Here is a 17254-nt window from a genome sequence, read left to right on the forward strand (position 1 = left end):
GGAGGCCTTATCATCAACATAATCAGTACATAATCTATCAGGCAACCTTCAGATTCTTAAGAATTTTAATTTGATTATAAAAATGATGCTGGTCACGTATTTGCCATTTTTATATTATTTATGAATAATATCATGCTGAACATCTTTGTTCGGAAAGCTTTGTCTACATTTTTATCAAACCATTTCGTTAGGATAATTTCCTAGGAGAATTATTGGATCTTGATAAATGCTGCCAAACTGCCTTTCAAAAAGATGGTCAGATTTTCTTTTTAAAACACAGCTAGTCACAGATACACCAAGGCTCTCTCGGAATAGAGACAGTTAGATGATAGTTTTAACGTTTAGTTATCGAACGATAATTAGTAGGATTCAGATAGGACTGATAGGTTAATAGTTAATCTGCTGGTGACTGGATGTATGATTTTGCATTGTTGGAATCTCAGGTTCCCAGCTGAAAACAGTCTATATGCTATTATGCCATAAAGGCCAGTTTATTCCAGACACAAATGGGTACCAGGGTTCTGTCCCAGAAGGTGTGTAGTGACACTAGCCCACAAAGAAGTGGTATGGAAAGACTGACTTTCTCATTCATTCAACAAATATTACTTGAACACCAACCAAACATGATAAACTCCAGCAGGCACCAGGGAGTCAAAGCAGCATGGCACCTGGCCTGTCTTTGCGGATCCTAGGGAGGAAGAAAGTTGTGTAAGTAAAGAATGAAGTCGAATAAGATACAGCCTTGATTAGAAGTTGGGAACCATGAATGAAGAAGACTCTAGCTCCGTGGAGAAATGGTGTTGGGGAAGGTTTCAAAGACAAGTGCTGTTTAAGGTAGCTTTGGAGGAAGAGGAGGATGTTGACAAGTGGTAGAGAAGATATTTAGTGGAGTGCAGGGACAGAACCGGGCAGAGTGTGGAGGTGTGAAAACATGGGGTGTAATAATGAAGTCATCTGGTAGGTGGGGTAGGAGGGACATGGGTGGTAAAATTCTCTTCTTCTTTCGGAGAGGGACTCTGGGAGCTCCAAAAAAATCACACCTTTGAGGAGATCAAAAACAAGCCTTTGAATGATGGGCAGAATTTATTAAGAAAGGGAAGAAAGGAATATTCCAGGAACAAAGAGGTTGTTGAAGTTCAATTAGTGACTTTTAATGGCCTGAAAATTTCCAAAGCATTTTCATGCAGATTCTGTCATATGAGCCTCCCAACCACTTCATGTGGTAAGGCACACATTTTCATTCCCACATTGTAACTGTGTTCACAGAACGGGGTGAATGGTGGCCCTTAGAATTTCTGTACTGGCACCTGAGATTGGCAGGTCTGGCTTCTGATGTCCTTTGCACTACGCTAAGCTGCGATCACATTCGTCACATACAATGAAAAGGATTTAAAATGAAAACACACTAATCACTCCTATCTTTTAATATTTTGTATGCTGTTATGCTATCACTTTCATTGGATTATTTTGAAAGATGAAGTGTGTGTGTGTGTGTGTGTGTGTGTGTGTGTGTATGAAGATTAACATATATTTATTTTTTATGGTATATCTATGTATCTATAAAATGGGAGAAAATATTAGGTACCTTAGTTTGCACTGTCATCCATTTTCTTTACATTAGGAAGTTTAAAAATTATGTATATTCAACCATACTAAATCAAAGCCACATCACACCAATTTTAACGCAATTTTTAAAACTTCAACATGTTTGAAAAAATGAATAGTCTTACATGATACTGAGACTCTTGATGAGAAAATCAAATAATTATTCCACAAAGAGAAAAAAATAAATGCAAGTACCTTCAAGAGTAGTCTCCTATAAACAAAAGTACTATGACATAAGATTCTAGAATTTTATTTTTAATTTTGTTTTAACTTTAAAAGGCTCAAGTTTTTAGCTTTTTCAGTGTAATGCAGAAGTTCCGTCTAAGAGAGTGGAGGCAATTTCATTAACGGCATATGTATCAAAAGCTAATAGCACAAGATGCATTATCAATATCTTACTGACATTTGAAATACCTGTGGGAGACAAAGATGGCTATACTTATTTGCTATATTTGTAAGCAGTGAAGCAGATTTATCAAAAGGTTAATTATCTTCCTCAAGGTCACAAAATTAGGCAGCATAAGGGTAGTGTCTGAAATCCAAGGCTTCTGACTGATACCTTTGTCCTTGAAACCAATTAAAAACGTCTCCATAAGGTCTGACACGGGTACTGTCAGAAGTTGGCAAAATTCTTTTACACATTAGAACAACAGGTGTGGATGCTACCTTGTCACATGTCAGCACGTGTCAGCACATGTGAGTTTAGTTCATGCAGAGCACACTGGTTGGCATGGATGATTCCTTCACATGCAGATATGAATCTACACATCCACAACAGTATGTTCCCGTATTTCACAATGAGTGTCAGGCGCACATCACTAAATGACTACATAGGTTGCACTGAGTATACAAAGAACTCTGTCTGCTGATATTTCCTTCCTCTCATTTTTCACAGTTAGACTGGAGGAAGCAGGCTAAGCTACTGAAAAGACAGTACGACAAAATCTCCAACTTTCAGTTTCCGATTTCCCCAATAAGAAAAGACATAAATGTGGCATTTCTTACAAGATGCGTGGAAAGAATCCCGTAGAAACCATATGGTTGTCAGTAACGGCGTAATCTCATTCAAAGGTGCTAAGAACACTAATGAGACCAGGATGTCAGGAAAAGCAGAAATAGATCAATATTTCTCCCCCATTTAGAGTTTTCCTCACCATCAGTCTCTGCACCAGCTCTATGTAAATGAAATCAATCAGCAAGGATTTCTGCAAAATGCATAAAACAGTTGTCCTCTGGGCTCTACCGGAAGATAAATGATCCCAGACATTGGCCTGTGGCCATTTTCCCACACATGCTCCAGAGCTCTGACATCCATATTGGGCCATAACACTGAGTGGTTTCTGCTTTTGCGAGTTTATGGCCAGAAGCTTCTACTTCTGGTTTGGACTAGACAGCCTGCTAACGCAGATGCAAAATAAGTCCCTTTCCGCCTGTGTAAATTGTAAGATAACTGACTTTTTCCAATAAAGGGGCCCCTGTGAACCCCCTGAAAACTTTCTGCTGTCGCTCATAGAATCCCATCTTTCTCAATCACTGCTTTAGATCCCTTTGGAATCAGACAAATCCTGGCCTAATAAAACATGCGACATATGACATCAAACGCAAACCACTTAGATGTAACATACAATTATGAAAACCCCAAGTCCAACTTTGAAAACGAAGCCGGTGGAAAATACATTAAACATAAATAGCAGGATTGTTTCATATGGTAGCTTATGTTCCTAAAGAGGGTAACAGACTTTTTTCAGAAAGCTAAACTACAGAAGATCCAGAAGCAGCTTCCTTTAAAAACAATGTCAATGCCAATAACGTTATTTGGAAGGCTCGTAGGAAGTCCAGGTCATATTCATAGCTATTTAAGTAACATAGCGCATAAAATTAAGCATCCTACTATGAAGTATTTACTGCCAACCTCATCAGTCTGAAAGGTGGGTCACTTTCTTAATAAACTGCCTTTGAGGAAAGATACAAATAATTTTGACTATTGTTATAAATAGAGAGAAGGAAGGAAGGAAGGAAGGAAGGAAGGAAGGAAGGAAGGAAGGCAGGCAGGCAGGCCTTATCTATATCTGTAGTCTGAGATAAAACAATTCTCTCTGAGATTAAATAAAAGTAAAATAAATCTAACTATAACTTTCAAATGTTTCCAGAGTGAATAGCCAAAATGACAGTCACTGCTTTTTAATTTTAAATCAAGTGCTTGTTAAGAGAATGTTCTATATATCCAATCAACTCCAAAGAAAACTTTTTATATCAATGACAAAACTCACAGTCTAAACAGGAAGTAACTGTTGTCTTTCCCACCACCACGACCTCTTTTTCTATGGAACACAAACTTACTTTGTCTAAAAATGTCCTTAGGCTGTGTTGTACCTTTGAAACAAAACCCTTCTCTTCTTCAATTCATTTTCAGCTTTCTTGAAAACTGCTCCTCAGAAACTGACAGATGGTGCATCTGTCACCGAGTGTTTTCTCTTCGTTATCTCTGCCAGCTAATATTTCCTCTGTGCTTGGCTGTTGTCTGTAAGGCTGGTCCACATCATTCTAGCCTGATCAATGGTGTGCCTGGTTTGAGGTTGGTTTTGGCCCCGCCTCCAGCTCTAAGAGAAAAAAATGAAAACTCACAGCTGGATTTCCTATAAATCCTCTTTTTAAAACTGGCTCTGCCGCTCTGGCACATACCAGAGGAAACGCTGCCAGTCTATTGCAAACCAAGGGGGGCGTTCCTTCTCCTAGGCCCCCCACTGCCAGCGTCAGGTGCCTTCCTTATATAACACATCCCGTTTTAAGTTAGCCTAAAACTTCACTGGAAGGGAGGAAGTGTTTTAAACCAAGCTTAGGTTTTTCCATGCCTAATAAGACTCGAAAGAAGACGCCCATGACTGAAACACACAACACACACACACACACACACATATGCACACACACCCATGACCAAATAATTTTTAATCTGTTAAAATCGTGCAAAGCAATTCCAGGAAGAAAGCTGAAAAGGAGAAAATGCCAAAATAGGACATAACTAACAAAAGTAGTGCACATAGAATTCTGTATCCTTAAAAAACTCAGGTCATCCTTCACATTCGGATGACATTATACCCTCAGTCGCCAGCAGGATTTAGTGGTATTTACACTTGCAAGGAACTTGGTGAATCAGGAAATGCAAGGAACACATTTCAGGTTCTGGGTGAGAGGTGATTGCTTCTCTCCGTTAACTGCCACCAAGTAGGGTGGAACAGGTGACCATGGAACAATCGGTCTGCTCTGCAAGGGAGCAGGACAAACAGTGCATTGTAGACTTTCGTATTCTGCACGGTCAACAGTAATTCCACCTTACCAGTGAGTGGAGGCCACACGTTTACTACAAATAGCATAAGTGAGTGCTCCTAAACTCAGGCTAAAGACTGGAACACCATACTAGGATTCAGAGTCAGAGGATCTGGATTCGAGTCTCAGTTTTATTTCTCGGCAGTGTCCTTGAACATGAAAGGCACCGGGTATGCTCTGGAGACCTCACAGTTGACAGCAGATCAAATGAAGATGATAAAGGACTTTGTTGTTATTATGCAACATTTGTATTGTTCTTTTCCACAACAGAGAGACGATTAAATAAATATACATGTTTAATCTGGCAGAGGATGATACCAAACTACTACAGCCTGTGATAAGGAGAGCTAAAGATAAAAGGATTCCGGGAATGAGGTGCAGAGTATCCAGTGCATGCTGAGGATAACAGTCACTCATCTGAAGGTCTGAACTCCACAGTGAGGGAGAATACAGGGTAAGGACAGGACAGAGTGGGACTGAGTAGTAAAAGTTTGATACCTCAGTTCTCCCTCCACTCTCACTCAATAGAACCAGAACTGGCATCTGCCATTAGTCAGAGAGCTCCTTAAGGGCAAGAACACCACACAATTGGTGTCTGTCAAATAAGTGAATGAATGAGACCTTGAACTAGATGAGAGGTACTCACTCTAAGAGAGGGAGTATAGAGTATTGTGAGAAGCCTGTGTTTGAAGTTGTAAAATCAGATACTTGAAGGTTGAGAGTGCCTGTGTGTCTCAATCTTAGAGGGATTTGGAGAGAGAGAGGCTTTCTGAGTCACTGAAAAGTAACAAGAGAGATTTTGTTCAGGAACCCCTGATTTCGTGCAGCTTTCTACACTCACCCCACAACTCCAGAATTCTCATTTCACTATGTGGTTTTACTCTGGAATACACATAGGAATACCATGTGTATTCCTCCATCATTTTATGACAATCAGCTTGAGTCAAGAACCAGGATGTTTGTAAACATCCCTTTAATGAAAGCACATGGATTGTTAGGATAAATTCTTCCCAAGTGGTGTTGCAAGTCCTTGCTTGCTGTAGCTGGCAAGAAGTCAGCTTTCTAATCCAGTAGGACCTGCCCGATGCAGGCTGTGTGACAGGTATCTGTGACCCTGCCCCACCCAGGAAAGGCAGATGACATATGGGCTTCTCCTGCTCCTACCCTGCCTGGCACCTCACTGCCAATGAGCTTCTGTGCTCTTGACTAAATATATTGGGAAATTCACTACTTTCATAATAGTTTCAGGTGTGCGATCTCTTCTCCCCAAGCCAAGGGATTATGCCAACTTTGGGTAAGAGAATTTGCCAACTGCAAAGATCTTATCTAATAAATCCTTAAAAAAAGAAAAAAACTTCTAAAATGTGCAAGACATTCCGTGCTAGCCACCTCAGAGGATGCATGCTGCCAACTCTCTCTGGAGCCGGTGGTCTGCAAGGGTACATGAAATGAAATTATAACCTAAAGCAGGATACGAGGACAGTGGGAGGTAGAAGGAGTCTAGGTTGGGAAGTGGAGGAATCTAGAAAACATGGTGGCATAGTGGCATGAGGGTGCACAGGCAGAGACGAGGGGGGACTCTGGACAGAGAAGGACACTTCTAAGTAGGGAGTGAGCTTTAAAGCACCCAAAGAAGCAGGAGGCAAGACAGGCTCAGGAACTCAGGAAACTTCTGGCACTGCTGAAGCACAGGGAATACGTGGGGGAAATCAAGCAAATGAGTCACCAAAGATGGGGCAGAACCGTATAAGGGATGGCCTTGGATGCTGGGAGAGGGTGTAGGGAGTTCATACCAGCTCAGGCAGTGATTGTGAACCCTTGGGGGTTTTAGAGCACAGGTGTAACACAATCTGAGCAGTGAGATCTAGAAACCGTGTTGAGGATGGATTCTAAAGGGAAGCGTAGGCAGATGGCTCCACTCAGGAGGCGATGGCAATGATTTCAGTAAGAAGTCGTGAAGACTGAACTAGGAGGACAGGATTGAAAACAGGAAGAGTGCTAGACGCAACTAGAAAGACATGTGAGTCGAGGGAGAGATGTCTTAGGAAATCCCATCTTGAGGAATTTTTCCTGGAGGTATCTGCAGACAGGTGTACACTCACATTCAAGTTTAAATTTCAGCATTTGTCATTGCAAAAGATTGCAGATTACCTCAGTGCTCACCAGGAGGGAACTTACAAATAAAATACGGTACAGCCACATAGTGAAATATTTTTGTAGCCATTTAAAATACATACGCAGCCACAAGACAACTGTTGTAGCATGTTGGTGATAGACACCAGATTGCTAGTGGTCAGGGAGTATGTCTAGAAGAGAAGTTTTAGACAGGGATTCAATTTATGGCAAAGGAAGAAAAATATTGGGGAGTGGAATGAGCATGGGTGGGGACCTCAGGACTTGTGTGGTACCCCTGTATTAGCACTTGTGTTCCCTAGGACCAGGACAACTTAGAGCTGTGCAGTGTCCAACCTACTCAAATGTATATGGTGTCTCTGCCCACAACCACTAACTTAAAGGTGCCAGAAATCTGTCTCATCCAGCCTTGATCAATTTCATAGTCAAAAGCCCAGAACCTGTATGCCTGAGCTAATCAGCACTGAAAAGGAACAAACAGCTACACTACCCATATTGGGGACCTAAAAATGCCTTTAAGAATTATGCCAGATGGCAAAGCAAAAAGCATGATGTCTAAATCTTCTCTCTCGCCTCTCTCTTTTTTGTCCCCCAATTCCAGGGCCTAAGACACCAATTAACCATTCCAAGCAATATCTAGGTGTAAGTACAGCTCGAGTTCATACACTGAGCACAGATAGATCTGCTGGTCCTCAGTCTTGCCACGCTTAAGTGAGGGACTGGTATTCAGTCATCATTCCCTTTCTTTTCAATGACAGGGCCTCTTGAATGACCATATACAAGAAGCAAGAGTCCAAGACCAGCTGTGCTGGCTCACGCCTGTACTCCCAGCACTTTGGGAGGCTGAGGTGGGAGGATCACTTGAGCCCAGGAGTTCAAGACCAGCCTAGGCAACATAAAGACACCTTTTCTCTACAAAAAATTTAAAAATTAGCCAGGTGTGGTGGCTGGCATGTACCTGGAGTTTTAGCTCTTGGGGAGGCTGAGGTGGGAGGATTGCTTGAGCCTGGGAGGTGGAAGCTGCTGTGAGCTGTGATTGTGCCACTGCACTCCAACCCAGTGACAGAGCAAGATCTTGTCTCAAAAAAAAAAAAAAAAGAAAGAAAGAAAAAGAAAAAAGAAAAGAAAGAAGAGAAAAGAAAAGAAAAGGGGGAAAAAAAAGAAGCAGAGTCCAGCTTCATGCACAGAGTGGGTGTGCGGCTTCAACAGCAAATGCTGGGGTCAACAACAGCCACAGTGTTCTTTGAACGGGTAAGGTAGGAAGGATCCTAGAGGCAATGAATATGGCTCCTTGGGGACTTCATTTTCTTTTTTGCTAAGAGCCAGGTCTGGCTATTAAACATCAGCTCTGCAGAGAGGAGAGCACACTGAGCATACTGAGGAAGCAGAATATTTACTGCACATCAAGGGAGGAGCCCTTACAATGTAACAGGCTGCAGACAATTTGCAAATTCAGGCAAGGTAAATAAAGAACACAGTATTTCACAGCGAGTGAGGGTGGTATGACTTCATGGATGCTCCCTTTATAATGCAATAAAAAACTGCACTTAATGTCCCAGAATTCTAATCTTGGCTCTGACAGTATGAGCTGTGTGAATTTGAACAAGTTGCTTGCAGTCTCTCATTGCTGAATAGATAATAATGATACACATCTTAAGGTTGTTGTACAGATTTGGTGGGTTAATGTATGTAAAATGCTTGCCACAGAGCTTAGCATAAGTATTCAATATATGCCATCATTCCATATTTAGAATGGAATAAAGTACAAGTGATTTAAAATATAGGTGATTATGACTACACTTAAAAGATTGACTTTGATTAACCACAAATCAAAAAATTGAGAATTCTCTGTAAGAACTGCTACTTGTATTAATGCCTGCAATTTGAAATACTTGAGCAAATAGGGTGTGATATCATGTGTGTTATTTAATACTTAGGGTAAGCTATCCCGCAGATGCTGCTAGCATCTAATCAGCCATTCAGTCTGGGAGACAAACAGTTTAGCTGGCATTCTAAAGAGGGCACCTCCACTTCAGAATCTGCCATTTCAAGCCCTGCTGTTACCATTTCTCCATCAACAACCTCCAGTTAGCATTCAGAATGTCAGAAATGGGTTTCGATTGGTGGAAATTGCGACCTTTGACTACTGTGCATGGTGGAATTAAGGTATTTGAGAAATATGGACTGGCTAAAAGTATTTCAGTGTAAAAATCTGGGAACACCTTTATCTGTTTCTCTGGATAACGCCCTAGCCTATGTCCTAAGTGACCCCATGTCCAACCACAAGCTCTGGAGGGCTCTGCTTGCCCAATGCTGCCTGCAGGGGCGACAGAATCTGCTTTTCCAATTTCAGTGTTTGCCTCAAGCCTCAGGCAAACCTTTCAGGTAAGATACGACTGTGGTTGAAGCATCTGAAAGGAAAGTGAAGAGCTAAGACTTCCTCAAGCGCGCGCCCAGTGCACAGAACTGATGTGTGTGTTTGCTTGTTAATCGACATCTGGAGATCGGACAGAATTTGGTTCTACATTTGGTAATCAGTATGATTCTGTTGTGAGGTTTTGCTGATCTTTTGCCTTAAAACTTTTTCTTTAGCTACCATTACCTCCCAAAAAGAAATGAAGAGTAGTGCATGGCTAATGTGATCCTTTAGTTCACTAATAAAGACAGCATGGGGCATGGAACCCGAGGACATTTAAGAAAATCAGTAAGAGTTCCAGAGTTTCCTTTGCCTAGAATGAATGTTTCTTTTGGTCATATATTTTGGTTTAGATCTTGGATACTAAGAAATTCACCAATTTCTTGACATAAAGGAATGAGAAAACAAACACCCATTGGAAATGTACTAGGCATTATTTGCACTATGCTATGAATATCATTATAAATATGAAAAAATAGTTATTGTATAGGACAGGATCATTTATTTTTAGTAAATTATTTTTATCTTCACAAAATGAAATAAGAAATCTAACACATTCTAGTAGCTAATAAAAATCTTTAATATATTATTTTAAAATAAAAATATTACATAAAACATGAAAGATATTAAAATAAAAATATTATTTCAAATGTTTTCTTAAAAATATTTTAATGATACCAAGTAATGCTCATTTAAAGTATTTAAACAATGCAGAAGCATAGCCTAAAAAAGTAAAAGCCCGTTTTTATTCCCAACTTCTAATTTCACTTGCTTCCTTGGAAGTAGTCACTACTAACAGTTTGGTGTGTATCTTTCCAAACTTGTTATGCATATGGAACAAACTTGTTATATGTGGATTTTGATACCTGTGGGGGTCCTGGAAGCAATCCCCCACGGACACCAAGGGGGGTTGGTTCCAGGACCCCCACAGACACCAAAATCCATAGATTCTCAAGTCCTTGATATAAAGTGGGATAGTATTTGCATTTAACCTACATGCATCCTCCTGTATACCTTAAACCATCATTAAATGACTTATAATACCTAATACAATGTAAATGCTATGGAAACAGTTGTTCTACTGTGCATTGTTGAGGGAATAAAGACAAGGAAAAATGTCTACACATGTTCAATATAGACACAATTTTTAAAATATATATTTTCAATCCATGGTTGAAGCTACAGATTTGGAACCCATTGATACACAGAGCTGACTGTGTGTGTGTGTGTGTGTGTGTGTGTGTGTGTGTATGCCACATATTCATATGCATATCTTATGTACATAAAATATACACATGTCTAAATATACTTGTACATATGTATGCATGTGACACACCCATAAGAATTATTTTTCACTGAAACAGAATCATAATATAGGTATTATTCTCAGACTTATTTTGTTCATTGAACAATACGTCTGGGAGATTTTCAAGTAAACAAATAAGAAAGCCAATAATAAATTAGCTCAGTGGAATCCGAGTGACTACTGTAGTCAAAAGTGTGGTGTCAGGGGAGCAGACCAAGGAAGCAGCAGCACTCCAGAACAGCGTCAGAAGTGTGCCTTTTTGGGTGGTTCACCTGTCCCCCTGAACCTCTCTAACAGCTTTACATACCGAGCAGTATGGTAGAAAAGATGGAAGAGTGAGTGAACCCGCATAAACTCATAAATGAAAACATTTATTGAATAGAATTCGACTCTCTTACTTCTGAGGGTGACCGACTGTTCCTTTACCATGTGCACAGATATCCAGAGCACACCTGCCTTGTTTTCCACCCATGTTTTAAGCAGAAAATAAGGCCACATTCTACTGTTGAATTATTCTTATTTACAGTAACAGAAATGTCAACCTTTAAGATTTGGACACTGAGTTGCTTGGGTGCACAGGCACCCAGAGCCTACGTGAGCAGTGACATGTATTAATCCTAGGGGTCCTGCAGGCAGATGCAGGCAGGTGCAGATGTGCATGAGGAGGGCCCTAGGACTTCCCGGTCTCTAGGGTCATGGAGCTTATTTTCAAGTCGCAACTTGCGGTTCTCAGGTTCTCAGGGTACTGCATATGCCTCCCACTCAATTTCACTCACAAGCATTCCCGGTAATGTGGAGAACCAAATAAACTCATGCCTATTGTGTGTTTGAAAAACAAGCCCTCTGTAAATCCCTTTCTAGCATTTTACATTCCTAAACAAGTATAACAATCTGTCATCTAATTCCTGCTATTATTAAATGGCCTTTCTTTTTCTGAGAAAAAAGTTACCTTTCCTTAAAAACGGATACATTTTCACTTTTTTGTTAGCAAGTATTGTTTAAAAAGGAAAATTTTGTCAAACTATCACGTTTTTAGATCAAGGTAACCTACCCCTTATCTCTGATGCGTTCTTCTTTTGACGCAAATCAAGGTAATGTGCTTGCTACTTGAGTTATTGACTCTGATTTTTTTGAACTTCCTTTATCCAAAAAGATTCCATAAGAAAAGTCAGACGGCACATCGGCAACATGAGGGCTCTGACAATGAACTGTAGGAGTAATGCCAGCTGGGTACCCAAAATTCCGAATGCTAAGAATTTCATTCCACATCAAGTACAGTTTGAAAATTTCGGCAATGCCTTATCTCTGTGGATATTTCAGTGTACATATAGGATTTCTATTTCAATATTTGTAAAATTCCAAGAGTTATACACTCCGGTTTATATTACCCAAAAGGAGAGGGAGAGAAATGGGGGAGAAAAAAATCTTGTCGGCAAAGCATTGACCGTGCTTTGGGGAGGCGTATTGAAAACAGAGAAAACAAAATCACGTGGGGCAAGATTAACTATGTTCACAGGAGAGGCTCAGAAGGACACGAGGATAAACAAAATCTCCATCACATCAGCATCTTTCCTACGAGTCTGATGTTCCAGAGAGTCTGCTCTTTGTTTCTGCTGCCAAGGAATGGAACCTACCCTGGCTCTCTGGAGGTAGAGAAAGTATGTGAATTTCTGGCATTCAACAGCCGCAGACCAGGGAAAGTCAACAGTGAGGCGGAAAGCATAAACTACCTGCTGGGGCAAGCCAATTTCATGCATTGTGCTCATGGCAAGACGACAAGATTGGATTTGCCTCTCCCAACTGGCACTGCTGTTCTCCAGGACTGATTACCCTAATTCTGTGCTTATCTTGTCCTTTCACCCCAACCGTCTACTAACCCTTGACCTGTATATCAAACCTTATACTTTAAATTTTCAGTGGTGGGAACTTTAATCCCGGGCAGAGAAATCCAGAAATCCTTGGTATAACACTTAGCACAGAGCCTGCTTTAATTAAGATGCTAATGGGCATCAACAAGGAAGCAGCAGTTTGGAAAGAACAAAGCCCCAGGTCACGTGGCAAGCCAGGCTGATCACTTTCTAAGCTGGATTTCTTCCACTGTTTTGAAGATCACTTCATCTCTCCTGGCCTCACCCAAATCAGCTATACACCAGAGTTTTCAGTTTCATTCGGGGTTAGCATCACAAACGACTTTGTGATGAAATATTTAAAAAAATCGAGCATCTCTTTTAAAGTTCACTTTGAAATTTAAGGAGAGAGCAGCCTTAAAGAGGATTCTGAAAGTGTAATGAACATCATCTTTTTAAAACCTCACACAAAGCACATTCTTCATTTTCTGGTTTTATATCTGACTGCTTTCTAACAGTAACTCTACATGACTGGGTTGAAATAAACTTAAAAACCAAACTTGGAGGCACACTTATCTAACAGGTCTAGGAATCCTAAGCTCCTGAGATTGGCTTCTCATTTGGCTGCAAAGCGTGGGTGGCCACAAGCATTCCTGGCAGCTATAAGGCATTTGCTAACGTATTTGACTTTTAAAGTTGTTAATCACACTTATCAACACAGGCAAGCAGCACTGGCCACAAAAGATTAGCTGCTCTACTATAATGCGTCCAGTAATCCAAATGCAGGAACATCAGCACTGAGTGATAAGTGCATCTGCCAGCTCCACAACCCTTCAGTGACATCAGAACTTATTAAAGACCTGAGCTTTTAATAAATCCCAGATTTTCTTTTCTACCACCTTACACACACATGCGCGCACGCGCGCGCGCACACACACACACATCCCCTGTAATGGCAGCTAAAACCAAATATTCCCAGTGCTGTGCAGCATATGAGTTTTTAAAACAACCAGGATGTGCTTCAAAACACCACAGACATTCTGAGTTTTAAGGGGGCCATCACTGACAAGAGATTCAGATGCTACTGATCTCCTTTCACAGGTGCTCCTACGAAAAATGTGTACAACCGCAGGAAAGAACCTGGTTTCCAGGAAAACAGAATCTTGTTTAAGTCCTTGGAAGCATTAGGTTCTACTGTAGTTTTCCCTAAGACACACAGACTGTTGCTCCTTGCAAAAGAATTTATTTAGAGAACAAGAAAATGCTTTGCGCAGCTTTGAGGTAAGTGCATCAGAAAACTCGGGAATAGAATGGGTATTGGGGGAAACAATGAGCACCTCTCACTGAGCTTACTTGTCGCTAACTGGCGGGATCTTGCTTTCATGTAAGGATTCTTCCTTAAAAGACCTGAGGTTTCATCTGCAGACATGTTTCTGCCCAGTTGGAGTCGTGCTAAAGTCCCCATGCTTGCAGATTGGGCTCTGCTCTGCCCAGTCCATCTTAACCCCACAAGGCTGACAATTGCTTTACTTCTACAAAACAAAGCAAAAACAGTGAAGATCTATCTCCTATTTCAACCTCTGGTAATCTCCAAATAATGTCCCCTCATAACCCATAAGAATTCTTTCACTTTGTAATATAGCAAATGACTTATATGTTTACACTAAAAACTCTGTTTACTCTGTTCTTTTGATTATGATGTAGTTCAGAGTTCGGATCCAGATGCTTGGACACAATAATGCTCATCATCTTTGAAGGTCACTTCTATCATCTGGAGATGTGGGTGCTTCATGGGTTAAATGTGATTTAAGAGCTCCTGGAGTGGAAGATTAGAACAAGTAGAGAAATCTCATTTTCTAGTTGTCTTAAAAGGAAGGCAGAGTATCATTTCCCTAAAGTATTTGCGTGAAGGCCATTTTAAAACCGATAGAACAGGAAGCTTTTTGTGATCAAAAATATCGTTGGTATCAGAGTGGAAGAAAATCTTCCCTATCTGTACATCTGACAAAGGACTAATATCCAGAATCTACACAAACTCAAACAAATTGGCAAGAAAAAAATAAACAATCCTATTAAAAAGTGGGCTAAAGATATGAATAGACAATTCTCAAAAGGAGATATACAAATGGCCAACAAACATATTAAAAAAAAGTTCAACATCACTAATGATCAGGGAATGCAAATCAAAGCCACAATGTGATTCCACCTTACTCTTGCAAGAATGGCCATAAAGAAAAAATTGAAAAAAAAACAGATGTTGGCGTAGATGCGACAAAAAGGGAACACTTCTACACTGCTGGTGGGAATGCAAACTAGTACAACCACTATGGAAAACAGTGTGGGATACCTTAAAGAACTAAAGGTAGAACTGCCATTTGACCCAGCAATCCCACTACTGGGTATCTACTCAGAGAAAAAGAAGTCATATGAAAAAGATACTTGCAATGCATGTTTATAGCAGCACAATTCATAATTGCAAAAATGCAGAACCAACCCAAATGCCCATCAATCAACTAGTAGAGATATATCTATCTATCCATCTATATAGATCTATATATAGATTATTAAAATTATTTATTAATTTATTATTTATTTATATATTAAAATTATTTATTTATTTATTGAGACTCTGTCTCAAAAAAAAAAGCTGTATAAACTGCATGCTTTTTATAAACAGCAGTGGTCTTCCTGTGTGGCCTGTTATCACTGGACATTGGCTGGCTCCAGGTCTCTTCTTCGGCCTTTGAATATGGTGCCATCCCTACTGAGTCAATAGGGGTCTGGCATGACACCATATGCCCCCTATCATAGGCCACAGGACATGAGATTTGAAAAACATTTCTACTCTTCCAGCTCATTGTTTTTGGTGGCATGTGCCAACTAAGTACTGACACACCACTTGGCGGGGAGTGAGGAGGCTGTCCCACCCTTGTGACTCCATGGTGTGAGCACTCCTGCCTCCTGCCTCTCACCTCCACTGCTTGGCCTCTTCAAATTCCTCTCCATCCAACCTGTTCCTGTCAAATATGCCTCTTGTCAGGCTGAGCGATATCAGGCTGAGAGCATTTATTTTCTGGGCAAGAAGCCAGAGTGGCTGCCGTGACGTCTGACTGCACGTGTAGGGCAAGCACAGTGACACTCATGGGGGAAGGGAGCCTTAGATCCTCTCAGGTCAAGGAGGACCGTGGGGCCCAGCCTTCTCCACTTAGAGCTGTGTGAACTCACTGGGCTGGCATCAGAAAGCCCTTCCAAAACAAGAAGATTCAAGGTAAAACCTCCAAGAGAGCAAGGGAGGGGAGTGATGCCCCTTCCAAGAAGAATGCACCAAGCCAGAAATAAACACCTTCACGAAAAACATTTTCAAAGTTAAGCTAAAATTGTTTTTAAATGCAGTTTTACTGAAAAAATCACAAGCCCAGGGTCTCTGCTGGGGCAAGGATAAACAAAGCACAGGTCTTTCCAACAGGAAGCCCTCAGTCCAGCAGGACAGGAAAATCGGGCAAGTGATTTATTTCAAAAGAGAAAGCCAAGGGAAATTAATGGCAAAGCTTGGGGAAGACGGTATTACACACACACACACACACAAATTCACACACATCTCATTTATTCCACTTTACAGAGGAAAAAACTAAAGCTCATAGATTCAGTGGTATGAAAAGCTACACAGAAGAAGTCAACTTTTAACCGTATGGCAGACATACCTGACAGCAACAGCTTAACTTGAGCAATACCCTATGGTCTAAGAAGAATGTGTTCCGAGTTCCAAGCTAAGGAATCCAGGAGTGGCCAACCAGAGATCCATTCCTTATCTAGGAGGAACATCTGAGCCCATGGCCTGTCCCATGGAATGTGGGCTGTCCTGGGGATCGAGGCCCTTTGTTTTGGATGACGTGAAGGTTTCCAGGTGAAGGGTGTTAAGTGAAAATGCTACATGAATTGCATGGCTTCTGCAGGTGGTCTCAGTTCTCCTGTCCAGCCTGCCAACACTGGAACGCTCAGTATGTAGGTTCCCCTCAGTAAACCCTATGTCTCATTTGGTGGCTCTAAGTCCCTCCTTCAGCCTCTTGAACCTGGTGCCATCTCTATTGAAGAGGAGGGTCTGGTACGACAGTATTCAAATCTAGGTCTCAGCCAAAGCATGTAATTCCAAAGCTCACACTATTCCTACATATCAATGCCCATTTCACTTCATTTGTCGGACTCATAGCAACCTGTTTAACCTCTTTGTTAAATCAAACATCATAAGAAATGCTGCCATACCTTAACACAGCAGGGGTACTATATAAATTCAAGACGGCATTATTGTAACACGTCTTTAATTCAGTTGTCTGTGAAGAACAGATAGTAATTTATATATTCATGAAACTCAGCATTAAGATTTTGATATTAATAAGACAGGGAAGGACACTTTGTGATAAATAGGAATTAGGTCACATCATTCCTTGCTTGGTTATGCTGACCAACACGGCACTGAAAAAACCAGAAGGTGATGGGGAGGAAGGCAGCAAACCACATTGCCATGTATGTACCTGTGCAACAATCTTGCATGTTCTTCACATGTACCCCAGAACCTAAAATGCAATAAAATATATATTAAAAGAAAAAAAAAAGAAAAAACCTAGA

The 17254-nt window shown here is 40.8% G+C and overlaps 1 protein-coding gene across 13 annotated transcripts in view; it reads right to left on the reverse strand.

Annotated features, from left to right (window-relative positions):
• Positions 1-17254, reverse strand: part of STARD13 (StAR related lipid transfer domain containing 13) — a 557207-nt gene that overhangs the window by 102528 nt on the left and 437425 nt on the right. The window contains exon 3 of one of the 13 annotated variants that reach the window (XM_012465555.3): positions 3946-4205. The exons of 11 other annotated variants lie outside the window; for them this stretch is intronic. Coding sequence is in view for 1 of the 2 variants with exons in the window: in XM_064361755.1 (XP_064217825.1) it covers positions 17161-17179 (19 nt within the window). In the remaining variant the exon portion in view is untranslated. Of the gene's footprint in view, positions 1-3945; positions 4206-17160; positions 17203-17254 lie in introns of all 13 variants that reach the window. One more of the 13 variants, XM_064361755.1, reaches the window with a different exon arrangement.

Source organism: Aotus nancymaae, unplaced genomic scaffold, assembly GCF_030222135.1.
Source record: "Aotus nancymaae isolate 86718 unplaced genomic scaffold, 86718_ANA_hifiasm-v0.15.2.pri h1tg000043l, whole genome shotgun sequence".
Lineage (NCBI taxonomy): Eukaryota > Metazoa > Chordata > Mammalia > Primates > Aotidae > Aotus > Aotus nancymaae.